This window comes from Diadema setosum, chromosome 4 (assembly GCF_964275005.1).
Source record: "Diadema setosum chromosome 4, eeDiaSeto1, whole genome shotgun sequence".
Lineage (NCBI taxonomy): Eukaryota > Metazoa > Echinodermata > Echinoidea > Diadematoida > Diadematidae > Diadema > Diadema setosum.
Genome location: NC_092688.1, coordinates 28,335,418 through 28,347,757, shown reverse-complemented (window position 1 = coordinate 28,347,757; position 12,340 = coordinate 28,335,418). Strand labels below are relative to the sequence as shown.

The window sequence follows — 12,340 nt, the reverse complement described above, 5'->3', positions numbered from 1 at the left end:
TTACTCATGACTCCTTATTCCTGCTTTTAAGCATGCCAGTGACAACAATAAAGGTATGCTTGTCTTCCAGTGGACTGTTGTCAACTTCAGAAATCATGCAGTGACAGTTTCTCCAAGATCGTCTTGCAGGCCTCTGATGTTCCATTATGTGGATAGGTTAAATTTGTTTGCCCCCCGTGTTAGCTGCCAAAGCAATGGATAATGAATAGCATGCCATCAACAGCATATCAGCAAGGTACTTAAAGGGATGGTACAGTATTGGTGGAGATGAGAATTGGGCTTTTAACTTTTTGCGAGATACCAAGAAAACACTTATGATAATAGTACAGGGCATACCATTTTAAGAGGAATTCAAAGTTTATTTGATGAAAATCGGGTTTGGAATGACTGAAACATCCCAAAACAAAGTAAAACAAAGTGATCGTAAGAAAGTGTGGGTCCCACACTTTATCAGAATCGCTCTTTTTTTGATATCTCAGCCATTTCAAAACCAATTTTCATCAAATAAACGTTGAATTCCTCATAGAATTACATGCTCTTTCATATTTCATAGTAGGTTTCTCATTATCTCACCAAAAAAAGTTAAAAACCTGAAATTAGTTCTAAACCAAAACTATACGATCCCTTTAAAATATTGTGCTCTTGTCACTGAAGATCTCTCTCTCTGTGAAAACATATCAAAAGAGAAATTATGCAATTGAGGGAGTTGTTTGACTTACAGCAATAAAGCACAGACAACTGTTCTATGATGATTTAATTCAAGTCAAAAATTAAAAGGACTGAAATATATGAAATATGGTCTGTTGCTCTTTACAGTGTATGTTCTACGTGTGTATTTCCAGGAGTCACTGTCAACATCTTACACAAGCAGCCGATTGAACCTAAATTTGAAGCATTTATCTCAAATGGGCTAAGAAATATGGTGTCATGAAAAAGTTGGGCAGTAAAATGTGAATTCAGATACATTAGTAATAGTTGTAGTAGTAGAAGTAGTAGTAGTGATAATGATAAGTTATTGAAATAGTAGTAGTTGTAGTAGTAGTAATAATAATAATAATAATAATGTTAATGATGATAATAATAATAATAATAGTAATGATAATAATAGTAATAATCACAATGTGCCAGTAGAAGATAACATGCTCGTAAGATGATAATCATGCTCTTACACGTATATCAATGGCAGCAGCATAAGCGTTGCATGTAAGCAATTGTAATTCATTGTAAATTTGATTTGATCTCTACATCAGGATTTTCCATTATTCCGTGTGTCTCTGCTAGAAATACATGTACATGGAGAATGTCAGTGTAATGCCATATTTCTTTCTTGCAGCATTTTCTCTATGCATGTCTGATTATTGTGCTTTTGGATTGATAATGTTAATAGAGAGAATCTTATAAAGCGCTCATTCTACGTAAGTAAAAAGATACTCATGGCGCTGTGGAACAGAATACAACACACAGGAACATTGTGTTTGAATTGAGAAAGCTTTGGTGAATTATGCTGTGACAGTACAGTGTACATGTATGTGCATTGCAGCCCCTGGCCTATGATGCTTTAAAAGAGCTGCCAGCCTGGGGGGAAAAAAGGGAGGTGGGGATATGGTGGATCGGCCATGCATGCTGAGTAACATCTTATAGCTCTGTGCTGACAGGCCCATTTAATTGTCCCCGCCGAACGAGTTCGAGCAGGGGACTATGAAACGGGCTCCGTACGTGTGTGTGTCCGTGTGTCCGTCTGTCCGTCCGTCCGTCCGTCCGTGTGTCCGTGTGTGCGTCCGTGTGTGATCAAAATCTTCAATTTGCTACTTCTCTGTCATTTATGAGCCAATTTTGATTCTGTTTGCTTTATATGATAGCACTACATGGGAGCTTTGAAACTTCTACACAGAATTTCAGTCGTGACCTTTGACCTTGACCTTTGACCTATATTGTACATTTTGCTACAAAATGCTACTCCTTCGCCATTTCTAACCCGATTTCGATTCCGTTTGCTTTATGTGATGGCACTACACGTAGGTGAGGGCTTCAAAACTTCTACACAGAATTTTGACCTTTGACTTCTTTGACCTTTGACCTTGATTTTTTGACCTATATTGTACATTTTTGCTACAAAATGCTACTCCTTTGCCATTTCTAACCCGATTTCGATTCCGTTTGCTTTATGTGATGGCACTAGGTGAGGGCTTCAAAACTTGTACACAGAATTTTGACCTTTGACTTCTTTGACCTTTGACCTTGATTTTTGACCTATATTGCACATTTTGCTACGAAATGCTACTCCTTCGCCATTTTTAACCGGATTTCAATTCTGTTTGCTTTATATGATGGCACTAGTTGAGGGCTTCAAAACTTCTACACAGAATTTTGACCTTTGACTTCATTGACCTTTGACCTTGATTTTTGACCCATATTGTACATTGGCTACAAAATGCTACTCCTTCGCCATTTCTAACCCGATTTCGATTCCGTTTGCTTTATGTGATGGCACTAGGTGAGGGCTTCAAAACTTCTACACAGAATTTTGACCTTTGACTTCTTTGACCTTTGACCTTGATTTTTTGACCTATATTGCACATTTTGTTACAAAATGCTACTTCCGGCGGGGACATATGTTACGCACCGCGTAATTTCTACTTTTCCTTGTTGTGTTATGAGTAAACGACCATTACATGCAACCGTATGCACACCTACAGTACTGGAGGTAAATGACAAATGTTTAACATGGCAGAACGAGGTGATAGAAATGACTGTGCATATTATGATGCTTCACTAGTTGTGTAGAGCACATGTACATGCACATTGTCGACATGCGAATGAATTTATCTTGTGTACATCTGTTTAAATGCATTTATGTTATCGGGTTATCCATCCATCCCAGATGTTGAGAAAAAACAGCAACATTCCATCCGTTTTTAGCTCACCTGAGCCAAAGGCTGAGGTGAGCTATTGCGATCGTTCTTCGTCCAGCGTTCAGCATACATCGAGCATGATGTGTAAACTTTTTGTCTTCTTGAAAACCCTATGGACAAGTTTCACTGAACTTTGCAGGTAGCATCCTAGGAGGATAGGATCTCGATTTGTTCAGATGGGCACCCCCCCCCCCCCCCCCGCATCCCCAAATTAAGGAATATTACAGAAATCTTCTTATCGAGATCCCAAGTGGTAGAGCAAATGGTAGAGCAAGTGGAGAGCTAAGTTAATACAGTATTCATCGCATAATCGGGACAGGTTGGGAGTAGCAAACACGGCCCCTTTAAGCGGGGTGCCCGATTTCGCAATGAGCACTCGCCATACACTAACGGCATACGACATGTACATGTAGTGCACACACACACACACACACACACACGCATACTGATGTACTGTACATGTACATGAATACACAACCACGCTACCCTTCGGCGTGACCCTCTAGCTCTCCCTGCATTCTCGCAATCATGTAGAGTAATCGCAACCGGGTTCTTCTTCTGTCACCTCTCTTCAAACACAAAATATGTGGATTAAAAGCTAGCACTTTCTTAAACATTCGTAGAATTCTTGGACACGTAGGGTGTTCTGTATAAATACATATCCACAACCATGGGAAATGATTACCCAGAACTGATGTGGGAACGTCAATGAAAAGTCCTTCAGTCATTCAATCATCACGGCTTGATTGTTTACTTGCCGCAATCACTGCACTGTACATGTGTTGTCAATACAATGTATGTAGCGATCTAGCTCGCCATATATACACATGTACAGAAAAGCGAAGGCGGGCAGCGAGCTGAAATGTACGTGTACTGGATGGACGGAGGTCAAAACTCACCAGTCTGAAGCTTGCTTTGTAAGTTCGATGTAAACGACAACTGATAGGGAATCTTTGAAATATTGTTGTGGTATTTTGGTAGATATTTTGTGTAAAATATCAACAAAATCAAAGATCGCTTGAAGAAAAATTGTCCCGTTTATCAGAGGTCCCCGCCCGATTATCCAGTGAAAATAATGTGCATTGGAAATGTTTCTGGGAAGCGTAATGTCATTTAAGCGAGGTTCCCGATTATCAGATGCCCGATAATGCGATGAATACTGTACTATGTGTTCGTACATTGATGATTGTAGTTTCAAGTTTGTTCATGTCAGACTCTGGGGTGCCCCTCTTGCACCCAGGGGAGGGGGTGGGAGGAGTCCTAGTAGGGGCCTAAATTGTACCATTTTCATCTTCTTCTTGAAAACCCCATGATGAATTTTCTCCAAACTTGGCAGGTAGCATCCCTAGGGGGATAGGATCTCAATTCCTTCAAATGGGCACCCTGCCCTACTTTGGAGGCAGGGGATCTCCCCCCCCCCCCCCCCCCAAAAAAAAAAAAAAAAAAATAAAATAAATAAATAAATAAATAAATAAATAAATAAATAAATAAATAAATAAAATAAGACTAAGTAATGAGTTAGTACATTGATGATTGTTGTTTGAAGTTTGTTCATGGTGGAATCAGGGGTGTCCCCCCCAGGAGTGGATGGGATGGGTCCGGTCCAATGGGGACCTAAATTGTACATGTTCATATTCTTTGGGAAAACCCCTTGATGAATTTTCACCAAATTTGGTAGGTAGCATGCCTAGGGGGTAAGGATCTCAATTTGTTCAACTGAGCACCATGCTCCCCTTGGGGGCCCTTAGAATGCCCAGCCCCCTGTGGAGCCAGGAATGTGCTAACGCCAGGAAATGTGCAAATGTCTTGCTGGGAAATGTGCAAACGTTCAATTTTGCTGGGAAATGTGCAGACATAGCCAGGAAATGTGCAAATCATTTACTTCACTGTGTATAGAGATGGTAGATAAACTCAATATCAAAACTGTGCATTATAACTTTCACGTTATATTTTCTTGATAAAGTCTTTGACAGATTTTCACCCAACTTGGCAAGTAGTACCATTATGGTAATAGGATCTCAATTTGATGAAAGAAAGATATTATTCAGAGGGGTGAAGGTTCAGGTGCGAGTTTCTTCACTTTGTCTCCCTCTACAAATTAAATTTGTTCAGATCACAACTGCTGATCTGTAAATTAACAAACATGTCAGAAAAAAAGGAACCAGTGGGACTCGAACCTGTCATCTGCTGCTTTCCGGGCAGCGACACTACCACCAGGCTGTCCCTGGTTGCCGGCAGTGACATAATGAACGTGGAACAAATACCCAAGCTCCGAAATACCGACATTGTTATGTTAAAGATAATAAAAAGTTTTGGTACCTCAAAAGTTTCCCTGAATTTCCTTGTCTTGGTTTGTGTTTCAGGTTAAAGTACGTTGTCTGTGAGAATTACTCGCCCCAATGTGCTCTCATGTCTTAGTAATCATGCAATAATGGTTTCGTACTAGAGCCGTCGTGCTACCGCGGCGAAAATTATAGTACAATGTATGTGTATTGTACGAAACCACTGACTGCGACCAGCACCGTGCAGCCCCATACGCATAGCTAACAGCGACCAGCAGCCCCATACGCATAGCGTAATGGGGCTTCGCGTTGTAGCATTCAGGATCATGAAAGAATTAGTATCGCGGGTAACAGTCAATTTAAAGGGGAAGGCTAGTAACTGATCAGTGGGAATCAGTGGAAATGCTGGGAGATGATTGTTTCAATCCTTATGTGATTCATTCAAGAGTTCATTGTATTTGTTGTGTGAAAATGATTTGCTTCAGAATGGTCTCATATTCAAGTAATGTGCAGTTTAATGCTTCCAGGTTAGCATCCCTGGTCAATGACGGAGCATTAATCTGCACATTACTTGAATATGAGACCGTTCTGAAGCAAATCATTTTCACACGACAATAGAAATACAATGAACTCTTGAATGAATCCCATAAGGATTGGAACAATCACCTCCCAGCATTTCCACTGATTCCCACTGATCAGTTACTAGCCTTCCCCTTTAAAGGTCCAGTTTACCTTTGGGAGCAGTGATTTAAAAAATGTTCAAGATATCACATTTGATGCATATGTGTAGGTCTGTTGTATCACAAAACATCCTACCATATAAAATTTTTGCAGTAAAGCATAAACTATGGGGAGATATCAGCATGCTTCTCAATAAACCATAACTGTATACGGTTTAGTCTGGAAGCATTCTTATTATAACTATTGTTCACATTTTGTGTACTTAACAATACTTAACATCGATTATACGGATTCAAATTTTTACAGTGGTTGTTTCTATCCCTAACTCACATTTTAGATCTATTTTAAAGCACTAATGTTGGGTTTTTGTTTCATCTGCAAATGGTAAATTATGCCTTTGAAATCCAAAAATTTCTTCAATTTGAAGACTTACCAACTAAGTTGAAGTATTGAAAACCGGCTTTGGACAACGTTTGGTTCTCCAAATTCATGAAATTCTTCCGTTGAGATGTTTTCATTGCAACTGATTGACAAATTGCCCCACATCGACGTAAATACGCACTGAATTGATCAGTGTTTTAGTAGTAGCCATGATAAAAAAAATCATGGGCGTACATACTCGAGCAGGATTCGAACCTACGACCTCCTGATCACCGGACAGGCGTCATCTCCACTAGACCACCGAGCTTTCGCCCGACAGCAAGTGTTGGTTCTAATCCTTATAGCATGCAGCGGGTACTGCTTTGTTATTCGAATTCATGAAATTCTTCCGTCGAGATGTTTTCATTGCAACTGATTGACAAATTGCCCCACATCGACGTAAATAAGCACTGAATTGATCAGTGTTTTAGTAGTAGCCATGATAAAAAATCAAGAGGTAAGAGTCTGCAAGAAAGCATGGTAGGTGAACTTGTGATACTCGGGTGAACGCAAGACCCATTGGTCTCTTGTTTATTTTCCCACCAGATCCATATATGCTGTATGAGGTGTTTGTAGATGTTCTTATTAGATTAGGTGGCCCCTTGGCACCATTACCAATTAGGGTCCCATCTTCTTATAGATGCTCTGTCATTTTTCTTTTTTCTTTTTTTCTTTTTTTTTTACCAAACTTTGCAGTTGATAGAATAGTATTGTATAATGTGTTTAGTCAAATGGGCACCAAGCCCCCTGGGGGACCCCATAGCACCTGAAAGTCCAAAATTCCAAAAAAGTCCAAAAAATAAAATAAAAATCTTTTCCCAGTTACCAGAAATGATAGAGTCAATGCTATGAGTAAGTAAATTGGTGGATGTTTTTTTTATGGCAGATCCAAGAGTTTTTACGTTTTGATCCTTTTAGATGTACATGGTCACATTTTCTACAAGTTGGCATTAAATTATTCTAATCACCATTGTGATAGTACATGCAAATGGAAACCATACCCTCTTGTGGCTCCCCAACGTACCCCCCCCCCCCCAGTTTGCTATGTTCTTCTTACATAATAGTCTGCAAGAATGCGTAAAGGTGAATTGTGATACTTGATGAGTGTTCATGCTTGGCCCACAGGGTTTCTTTGTTTATTTTGTTGTTGTTTTTGTTGTTGTTTTTTATGTAATTTTGTGAAATCATCTTCTGAAAGAAGTGTGCTGTTGGAGGTTTCACAGTAGGTACTTGGTTACATTATATTCAGGGGAGGGTTGCATGATTTTTGTATTTCTTTCAGTGATACTTATCCTTTGTCCTCCCACATCAATCTGTCATAATCTGCTGTCTGTCTGTCCACGTAAAATATTTCTATCTCTCCACAATTGCTCTCCCCATACAGGTGGCATGAGAATGCTCTATCCTAGCTGCTATGTGCTGGTGCCCCAGAATGAGTACTCCCACCACACTGTGGCATCGCAGCCAGGAGTATATATTGCACCCCCTTCTCTAGGTGTTGGGCACAGCAAGCTTAATGGTCCAGCCACTCCAGGTGTGTAGATAATTGATTGCTGCTCTTATTCCCAAAGACCCTTCTAATAGCTTCACAATGTCTCTTATCAAGGTTGTTAAATGCCAGGAAAATATTCATTTCCAAGTGTGTAACAAAAGAAACCCATGCTTTTATGTTGTCCCAGCTACCCCTTGCTGCTTGACACATAACCCTGAAGTATGTTGTAAGATTGTAAGGTAAGTAAATAATATCATTGCTAACCACTATCCTTTAGGGAGGCTTAGATTTGAAATGGGGTGTTTTATTGTCTTTAGTAATGATATCAAGTTCACTGTAAAAGTGGAAAGTTTAATGCAGGTAATTTTTTGTGCGTGGCAAGGTAAGATGAATTTCACATGTTTTTTTTATTTTGTGGAATCAGGACATCAATTATTGGAACATATGGCCTGCAAAATATTGGCATGCTTCAATTTTCGTTCTAGCTTCTGGTTGTGCGATTGTGTGAAAATTTCCACACTGCAAAAATTTGTACTTCTACAGTACTGTATACGCCATATATTTCGCGAGTCTAAATTTTCGCGAATCGGGAATTCCGGACGATTTCGCGAGTGGTTAGATTCGCGATCGTGATTCGTGATGAGTCCTGTACTGAACGGAGAAGAGTACATGCATACATCACATTAACATTTGGATCAGAGTAAGTATTTTCGCGTGTCTTAAATTTCGCGAATAGCACCGAACTCGCGAAATTTGAGAAAATGAAAACCTCGCAAAATATTTGACGTGTACAGTATGTGACATGCAGTAATTGGAAGATCAAGAATAACAGATTTATGTGTACTGGTTGAAAATGATTTAAACTCAAATGAGATATTCTCCTTTTGGAAAACTCAAGTTTAAGTAACAAAAATGCTTGAAAGAAATATCACAATTGATGGTTTCTATAAAAGAAAAAGCCTTAGTGATCACTCAAATGATCAATTTGATTTGAAACTGAAAGTCAATGTTTTTATGCCTCCGCCACGAAGTGTCGCCAGAGGCATAATGTTTTCGGGTTGTCGGTCCGTCTCCTGTCTATAATGAATTTTGTGGACAGCGTAACTGAAAAATTGTTCAAGGTATCCTACTGAAATTTGGTATGTATATGAGTGGATGAAGATGTGCCTCTAAACTTTTTGGTGCATAAGATCCAAGGCCAAGGTCAAATTCTCAAAATTACATTTTCCCCTTTATCTATGCTATGCCTGAAAGTATTTTCTTGAAACTCAGTGCTATTATAAATGTATTATCCAATAAAGATTCTGTCAGAAAGGTTTTGGGCCATGGGGTCAAAGGTGAAATGTCAAGTGAAAATGCTAAGATTTTACTTTTTTCACTATATCTTGGAAATGGCTCAAGGAATCTGCATAAAACTTGCCACATATGCATGTACTGCCTGTCAGTGCTTTTCTTGGAACTGTATGGGTCATGGGGTCAAAGGTCAAGGTCATGGGTAAAGGCAAAAAGCTTACAATTGCACTATTTCTCCCACCTCCATGCAATGCCTGAATGTGTTTTCTTACAACATTGTGTATTGTGTATGCATGTATTACCAAATACAGACCATAAAGACCATGAGGATTGAAGTTCAAAGGTCAAGTAAAAATGCTACAATTCTACTTTTTTCTCCATTATCTCAGAAATAGTTCAAGATATTATGAAATTTAGTACATATGCATATATACTGTCTGACAATGATTCTCTTGGAAATTTTGAGGTAGTGGGGTCAAAATTCAAGGGTCAAAGGTCAGGTTTAGATGCTAAAATTACACATTTTTTCCATACCTTTAATATAGATCGTTCACTCAGTGCATAAACTTGATAAGACTAGGTTATATACATGCGTTACTGCGCAGTGATTGTATAGGGAAAGATATTGGCCATGGGGTCTCCTCTGGCATACAAAGGTGATATCATACAAATAATGTACAAGTGAGAGGGCGTTAGTGGAGATGCAGCGCACTTGAGGGTATACCCGAGAGGGACCTGCATCTCTACGAACATCCAAAACTTAGACTTGTGCACTATGTGGTTTACAAAATAGTTCTATGATTTATTTCTCATCTACCTTATTTTATTGGTTGATACTGGTCAGCTACATGCAGAACTTGCGACAAACCTGCTTTTGAAAAAGCCAAGATGTCCGAACGAAGAAATGACCCTACCAAACACACTGGTGCTAGTACTCTACAGGCTAGCTAGCTGAACACAAAATTGTTTACGGTGATTGAGCCTGCACTGTACTTGTAAACTGACAGAGTGCGCACTTGAAACTGACTGAGTGTGCATTTGTAACTGACTTAATGTAAATTGCTAAAGTACACAAAAACGTTTTGGAAATAAGATGAATACATCCATTTAGAAATTTTAGTGAGAAAAAGCAAATAACATTTGCAACAAAAAACATTTTTGACATTACCGTCTTAAATCATGTGCATCAAAAGTCACCTTAGACCTAACAAATCTTCATAACTGCCCCATTTGCTTTTTATTGCTTAGATGCCATGTGTTTTATTGTTCATTACATTTGCCCAGTGCTGTAGACAACAATTACAATACAATGCAATATGGTAATTATAATTGTATAGTGCTCTTACAAATTAGAAGTTGTTTCACAGCACTTCATATTATATCATCTTGTACATTGCAGCTGCGATAAACATGTAATTGATGTCCAATAGGAAATCTTCAATTTCCTCACATACTGTAAGAAGTGCCAATCTTCTTTTGAACCGGAGTGGCAGCAACCGAAACATGTTCTAACACATGCACTCGCCTCTCTTTGCAGGATTGTCATCTGTTGCTCTAACACCACCAACATCACCACCAGATCAGCAGCTTCCTCCAGGGGATGGGTCAACCTCTATTTACCCTGGTGGAGCCACTCTGGATCCTAGTTTGGGGGATGAAGGAGATGACTCCTGCACTGGCGGGCTTATCCAGAAGGTTACCTGTAAGGTGTGGTCACAGTGGCTCACAGAGACGGCTCCCCCTGCTTCAGTTGGTAGTGGTAGTAGTAATAATGAAGGCAACATTGGGAACATGCCCAATGGCTCTCTCATAAATGGCTCTGTGACTGGCACTCCTGGATGCAACATGAACACAGGCAGCAACAATGTCATTGGGTATGTAGCAGGCTGATGGATAGCAACCAAAATTACACTCTTTTGTACTGCTTTCATGTAACTTCATGGAACCAATAATGTTCAGTAGTGAAAAAAACAATTTTTGTCCCCGCCGAACGAGTTCAAGCAGGGGACTATGAAACGGGCTCCGTACGTGTGTGTGTCCCTCTGTTCGTCTGTCCGTCCGTGCGTCCGTGTGTGATCAAAATGTTCAAAATGCTACTCCTTCGCCATTTCTAAACCGATTTTGATTCTGTTTGCTTTATATGATAGCACTACATGGGAGCTTTGAAACTTTTATACAGAATTTCAGTTGTGACCTTTGACTTTGACCTATATTGTACATTTTGCTTCAAAATGCTACTCCTTCACCATTTCTAACCCGATTTTGATTCCGTTTGCTTTAAGTGATGGCACTAGGTGAGGGCTTCAAAACTTCTACACAGAATTTTGACCTTTGACTTCTTTGACCTCTGACCTTGATTTTTTACCTATATTGTACATTTTGCTACAAAATGCTACTCCTTCGCCATTTCTAACCCGATTTCGATTCCGTTTGCTTTATGTGATGGCACTAGGTAAGGGCTTCAAAAGTTCTGCACAGAATTTTGACCTTTGACTTCTTTGACCTTTGACCTTGATTTTTTACCTATATTGTACATTTTGCTACAAAATGCTACTCCTTCGCCATTTCTAACCCGATTTCGATTCCGTTTGCTTTATGTGATGGCACTAGGTAAGGGCTTCAAAAGTTCTGCACAGAATTTTGACCTTTGACTTCTTTGACCTTTGACCTTGATTTTTTACCTATATTGTACATTGGCTACAAAATGCTACTCCTTCGCCATTTCTAACCCGATTTCGATTCCGTTTGCTTTAAGTGATGGCACTAGGTGAGGGCTTCAAATCTTCTACATAGAATTTTGACCTTTGACTTCTTTGACCTTTGACCTTGATCTTTTTACCTTTATTGTACATTTTGCTACTAAATGCTACTTCCGGCGGGGACATATATTACGCACCGCGTAATTTCTACTTTTCCTTGTTAACCCGTAGAATTTTTCCATTCATATTTCTTTTCCCACGTTTTCTTCAGAGAAAAAAAAAAAACTTAGATATTCTCTCCTTCATGTACTTACTCCTTTTTGCTTGTTATGCCTCCGCCACGAAGTGGTGCCAGAGGCATTATGTTTTCGGGTTGTCTGTCCGTCCGTACGTACGTCCGTCCGTCCGTCCGCTTTTGTTTACACGATAACTTGAGTAATATTGACTGGAATTTTACCAAACTTGGTCCAAGTATAAAGTATGATGGGGCAATTAATTCATAAGATTTTGGGTGAAATCAGCCAAAGGTCAAAGGTCAAAGGTCAAGGTCAAATCATGAAA

At 39.4% G+C, this 12,340-nt stretch overlaps 1 protein-coding gene across 1 annotated transcript in view; it reads left to right on the top strand.

Moving 5' to 3' along the window:
* The window catches only part of LOC140227988 (mediator of RNA polymerase II transcription subunit 13-like), a 148,518-nt gene that overhangs the window by 75,697 nt on the left and 60,481 nt on the right, over nt 1-12,340 (top strand). Inside the window, exons 7-8 of the mRNA XM_072308387.1 lie at nt 7,680-7,829; nt 10,618-10,954. Coding sequence (XP_072164488.1) covers nt 7,680-7,829; nt 10,618-10,954 — 487 coding nt within the window. The remainder of the gene's footprint in view (nt 1-7,679; nt 7,830-10,617; nt 10,955-12,340) is intronic.